General features: G+C 46.6%; 1 protein-coding gene across 1 annotated transcript; it reads left to right on the top strand.

Annotated features, from left to right (window-relative positions):
• The first annotated feature begins 1,176 nt into the window (after positions 1-1,176).
• MPZ (myelin protein zero) lies at positions 1,177-6,199 on the top strand. The gene is made up of 6 exons (XM_006895494.1): positions 1,177-1,302; positions 4,234-4,400; positions 4,681-4,894; positions 5,121-5,256; positions 5,404-5,464; positions 5,601-6,199. The coding sequence occupies exons 1-6, from the start codon at positions 1,206-1,208 to the stop codon at positions 5,700-5,702; spliced, it is 777 nt and encodes a 258-aa protein (XP_006895556.1). The 5' UTR covers positions 1,177-1,205; the 3' UTR covers positions 5,703-6,199.
• The last annotated feature ends 19 nt before the right edge of the window (positions 6,200-6,218 follow it).

Below are 6,218 nucleotides of genomic sequence, written 5' to 3'. Positions count from 1 at the left end.
GCTTCACAAACTAGTTCAAATTTTCCTGTCCCGACTTGCTTTCCTCTATGGCCCTTCAAGTATCTCCAAATCAAGTAAAAAGGGATGATACAAATTTGGCATAGATTACACACACACACATACACATGCACACATACTTTACCACCTCTTTGCCCTTACTTCTGCTGTTCCATCTATTTGATATCTTTCGTACCCATTCCATCTTTTCAAAATGGCACTAATCCTTCCATGTTGGTCCATATATACCTCCTAAGATAATTACCCCTTCCTCTGAACTTCATTTATTTAAGGAAATGTATTTTGTTTTTATTGCCTCTTTTGTAACTTACATTCAACATTCCTGATATTGCAGCTGTGCACTTGCCTTTGCACTCCCAACAATTTTGCACTCCCAAGCATCTTATTTATGGTAGTAAATATTGGTATTATCCTCTGATCTCCCCCTTTTTTCACTTCCCGAACTTTTAACTCCTTAAGTTAGAATCTTCATTTTCTTTCCTCTTGCTGTTATCGCATCCTCATAACTTATGTATAACTGACATCAATACAATTTTGTGACTATATGGATATATAAGTTGAAATTGGCTTAATCTGTAACATTAGGTGCTGAATAACTTCATAACCAATATGAGAATGTCAAGGATTTCATCCCTGGAGACTTGCGAATGGAGAAGTTTCTATCTCAGACATATCACCCACGATTTGGGGAGATGAAAAAAATATTCTCAAAGGACCTTGGCACCTCCAAAAATCTATGATACAGCTTGTGATATTTAGGGTTTACAGTGCTGGAAGGAAATTTGCCTTTAGCTTCTAGGATTATAGGAAAGCCTAAGGGTGTGAATCCTTTTTCATGGTCTTGGGATTCAGATTTCCTTGCCCATCTATCCCTCAGAGAAATGTGTCTGTGTCCCTTTTTCTGTCCTTTTCACTTACCACCCCCCCAACATTCCAGCCTGGGGCGGGGGGAGGCCAGTGGACACAAAGCTCTCTGTGTATAAGGTGGTATGTGTCCCCCCACCCCTCCACCCAGAGCACACAATGTGCCTTCTGCCCCCCTTTCCACCACCTTTCAATTGTACATGCCAGGCTGCAATTGGTTACTGACTCAAGACAGCCCCCTCATCCCCAGGCCCCAGGGGATTTTAAGCGAGTTCCAGGAACCCCCGCTCAGTTCCTGGTCCCCCACTCTCCCAACCCCTCAGATGCTCTGGGCCCTAACCCCTGCCCCAGCCATGGCTCCAGGGGCTCCCTCGTCCAGCCCCAGCCTTATCTTGGCTGTGCTACTCTTCTCCTCTTTGGGTAAGTGGAGTCACCCTAGGTAGAGAAACTCAGGTGGTTTCTCTGCAACTTTCCCACTTTAATTCAAGGTCTCTATCTAGCTGCCTTCACTTCTCAGCTTACTGAAAAAAAGAAAAAAAAACAAACAAGCAAGAGCAGGAGAGAGCATATTTAGAAAGGGTGGGGGTAATATGGTTTGAAGTAAGACAGTAAAGTTCTTCTGTGATAATAGATGCTAAAAGAAAGTGATTATAGAGAACTTTCCTGACATAAGCTGGGCTGGGCCCAGGTTGAGGATAAGTAAAGTGCCCTCAAATCCATGATGAGAGCCTAGAATGATGTAGTTCTAAGACTGGAAAGAAATAGGATCAGACACCTGGATTCTGGTCTCCACTCATCTCCTAACAATGCAGGAGTTACCTGACCTTCTTTTCTTCCCAGAAAAGAAATGTGGAAAAGTGTTATTTAAGACAGGGAACATAAAGTTTGTGGTCTCTTGGATCCTATGTTCCTATGTCTCTTGGTGCCTGAGTTTCTCTCTGTGGGTCCATCTATTATGTGGATGAATGGAATAAAAATGAACTCTGGGTGTCCTATAGTTAGAGCAGTTAGCCACTAAGTAAAAAGCAGACATGGGGGAAAAAGGTGTGATAGTCTGCTTTTGTAAAAATACATAAACTTGGAAACACTATCGTGCAGTTCTGCTCTGTTTACTGGCTCCCTAGGAGTTGAAATTGACTGGATAGCAGTGGGTTGGGCTTGTTCATGGATACATTTGTTTGTTTGATTCCTCTAAAACTGTCTTGTTTTATATATTGACCAGCTGCTTTTTAGACTGTGGTAGATGTTGAGTAAACAAGAGAAGGTCAAAGCAAGGTTATTTGAATAGATCCTCCCCTTCTCTGACACAATGGATGAGCAGTCAGCAAGTTGGGGTTGGCATGAGGCAAACTTACTGAAAGTTCAAGGTCCTCTGCTATCAGTTCTTTGTGCCTAAACCTAGAACCTAAACTCTTCCAGATTGTTCTTAGCATCCTGAGAAAATGTCATGGATAGGGAAATGGAAAAGGGCATGGTGAGGGGAAAGAGGAGTTCCAGGACAGTGTCATCCTAGCACCTGCCCCATTTCTAGAATCATTGAGAAGAGCTGAAAAGGGCAATGCTTGAAATTATAAGTGTTGTTATCGTTGTGTTGTTGTTATGTGTCATTGAGTCAGAACCAACGCTTAGCTCTCAGTGGGTTTTCAGAAGCTACAAATTGTACAAGAGCAGTTTGCTCATCTTTCTTATGTGGAACAACTAGTAGATTTGAACTGTCTGCCTTTGGGTTGGCAGTCTAATTGCTTACCACTAAGCCACCAGAACCCCCTGATATAATAGGAGGAACATAAACAAGACTCAAGAAAGAACTTCTTTCATTTTATTTAGGATTTTCAGAAAGACTTTATGGCAGGTGATCCAGGAAATGATCAGTGATGTGGTTTACTGAGGTATATAGATATATAGAAGCAGATGGTGTGAGCTCCAACATTTGTCAGACAATGGGGCTCTGTTTAATCAGGTCTCCCCACCCCTCTCCTATAAAACAAAAGGGTCTACAGTCATCTCCACCCAGAGGCCAACCCACACACATAGTCTCCCTGAAATAGCCTTCTCTGTGGGTGGGTCTTGGGAGTGGCATTAGGCCAGAAGTGCTGAAGAGGGTGAGGAGGATCACACTACAAAGGGCATACATGCAAAGTCATCTGAATTCTGGGCTTGTGGCCTTGCCCTGTACCATAGGTGTGGAGGTGTGGGTCTTTCCCTCCCCAACCCCAGTCAAGAGGAGGCTGTATAGCGACTGGGATTTAGCAGTGAAAGAGAGCTGTCTCACAGAAGAAGACATTCGCCAATTATCTTTTTAGTTTTCCCTATGTGAAACTTTAATTTATCATACTGTGAATTACTATGGAGTTGTTTAAAATAAGATTTCTCTGCATGAATAAATATGAAAAATATTCTTAGATTCGTATATTCTTAAGTAGAGAAAAATATGTAATGCATAATACAATGTATGTAAAGAAAATCTCAAAGAGCAAAACATTTCTTTTCATTTGTATTGAGTTTAATCCTTAGGAAAAGGATACACTAAATCAATAGCTGGTTATATCTGTGAGAGAATTTGAAATTTGTTTGGGGGGGAAATCATAGTGGAACTTCAATTTTATCTTCATTTTATTGCTTGATTAGTTTATGAGATGAATGTAGTGTGTCTATTTATAGTGTGTCTATTTAACAACAAAGAAAAAGAAATTTTAAAATTAATGCCTAAGGGAAAGCTTTAATAGATGCTAACTCAAAGCAAACGTTAAACTTGGAAATAGAATCCAACCTGTGGAAGTTCTGAAGAGAATACTCTTGTTGCTGATTTCATTTCTCCACAGAGCATGCTGAAAACTTGGTCTGACACAGATTCAGCTCATCTGTTCAGTTAAACCCTCCTCCATTTAAGTGGATCCAGAGAGTCAAAAAATATTTAGACCTCGGATAGTAGTGTCTCTAGAGATGTCAGGGGCTGCAGATGGAACCCCTGATTCTGTTAGGGGAGGTGACGTAAAAATCACTCTAGGACAGCAGGCTGACCTAGTCGCTTGCCAGGCAGGGTAAGGGTGAGCCAGGGCGCCTTTCACAGCGCAGAGTACAAAGGGGAGGAGCTGCCCTGAGCTGAGGTGGGGCCAGCATGCTCTGGTCCCACTATGGTGGAGGTATGGGCCGGTTTTCCCTGATCAGCCGGGTCCACCAGGGAGTCACACCATGATTTCCTGCACTGGGTGATGCAACCTTAGAGATGCCACTGGTCTTAGAATTGATCGTTTCTGCCCCCCACGTGTGTTATGACCGTAACTTTCTTTTTCTTCCTCTACACCCCTCATTGGCTAGTACGTGTATCTGATCTCTGCTCTGTGCTTGCAGTGCTGTCCCCCGCCCAGGCCATTGTGGTTTACACGGATAGGGAGGTCCACGGTGCTGTGGGCTCCCGGGTGACCCTGCATTGCTCCTTCTGGTCCAGCGAGTGGGTCTCAGATGATATCTCCTTTACCTGGCGCTACCAGCCTGAAGGGGGCCGCGATGCCATCTCGGTGAGCACCAGGGGGAATCCTGAGGCCAGACAACTGATAAGAAAGCAGGGAGAGATGCTTCAAAGAGCAACAGAAAAGAGAAATTGGGTTGGGACGGGGAATCCTTTTGAGACATAGCCTCAACTTTAGCAAAGATAGCAGCAGTCCTTGTCATCTTGGCCATTCCTCAGGTGACACTCCTCAGTCACCTTCTCCCTCTAAGATTCCTCACCCTAAGGCCAGAGCTAAGCTTTGACAGCCCTGTTCTCCGTGCTCTCACCTGCTTCCCCTCATTCCTCAGATCTTCCACTATGCCAAGGGACAACCCTACATCGACGAGGTGGGGGCCTTCAAAGAGCGCATCCAGTGGGTAGGGGACCCTCGATGGAAGGATGGTTCCATTGTCATACACAACTTGGACTATAGCGACAACGGCACTTTCACTTGTGACGTCAAAAACCCTCCGGACATAGTGGGCAAGACCTCCCAGGTCACCCTCTACGTCTTCGAAAAAGGTGTGAGAGGAAATGGGGTATGGGAGTCAGGGAGGCATACCAAACAGTCTCAGGACTGGAGCTGACAGGATCAAAAAGAGGGCAAATTGTTTGGCTTTGTGTTCTTTACATTTTGGAGGGATAGGTGGAGCCCAACACTTTCAACCGCAGGAAATAGGTGTTGGGTCTGGGAATTAAAAATGCAGGCCCCATTCATTCCATTTTCTTCTTTTCCATCCTCTCTCAGTGCCAACTAGGTACGGGGTGGTGCTGGGAGCTGTGATCGGGGGTATCCTGGGGGTGGTGCTGTTGTTGCTGCTGCTCTTCTACCTGGTGCGGTATTGCTGGCTACGCAGACAGGCAGCCCTGCAGAGGAGGCTCAGGTAAGGGGCGGAATATGACTTCCCAACCTCTAGTGGGCCATCTACTCCAGGGGATGGCAGGGCCAACAGGAGAAGAAGAAACGACTCCCTCTGCGACGGCCTCGGTCTTTGGTGGGACCAAAGCTCTAACGATGTCTTTTCCTGCAGTGCCATGGAGAAGGGGAAATTGCACAAGTCTGCAAAGGACTCGTCTAAGCGCGGCCGGCAGGTTAGCGGGACGTGGGGCCTGGCCAAGCCGGGATGAACCCTGGCAGCCTCTGGGCAGCTGCGAAGGGGTGGAGTGGGAAGGGTTACGCCCTCCTGAGCAGTGATTGACGTGTGCGTACCTCCTCCCGCGTTCCTAGACGCCAGTGCTGTATGCCATGCTGGACCACAGCAGGAGCACCAAAGCTGCCAGTGAGAAGAAGTCCAAGGGGCTGGGGGAGTCTCGCAAGGATAAGAAATAGCGGTTAGCGGGCCGGGCGGGGGGTCGGGGGACAGGGGCAGAGCCTTCCAAAAGCTCTCAAAAGGTGGTTGTCATCGAGATGGAGCTACAGAAGGATGAGCAGAGCTCTGAGCTCCGCCCTGCTATCAAGTCCCCCAGCAAAACCAGCCTCAAGAACGCCCTCAAGAACATGATGGGCCTGGACTCGGACAAGTGATCACCACCCCCCAGCCCCAGGCCCTGCCAGAGACGGGGACCTAGGCTCCTCTTGTATTCCCCCCACCACGTACCCCGGTCTAGGTGCTTTTCCTCCCTTGCACCCCAGCCTTGTTCTCCTTTGCCCTTCCTTTGAGATGTAAGTTTCATTCCGAAAATTATTCCCCAATCACTTCATATTCTCCTCCATGTTCAACCCCTGGCCCTGGGAGCTGGAAGCCTGATCCTAACCGCCTACCCCAAACCCAAGGACTGTGTGTTTGGTGCCTGTTTCTTGGGCACTGAGAAGAAAGGGACCTTGATTATTATTCCCTCCCCCCTC

The sequence above is a fragment of the Elephantulus edwardii genome, unplaced genomic scaffold, assembly GCF_000299155.1.
Source record: "Elephantulus edwardii isolate Elephantulus edwardi_28Jun2011 unplaced genomic scaffold, EleEdw1.0 scaffold00168, whole genome shotgun sequence".
Classification (NCBI taxonomy): domain Eukaryota; kingdom Metazoa; phylum Chordata; class Mammalia; order Macroscelidea; family Macroscelididae; genus Elephantulus; species Elephantulus edwardii.
This window is presented reverse-complemented; position numbering and strand designations above follow the sequence as displayed.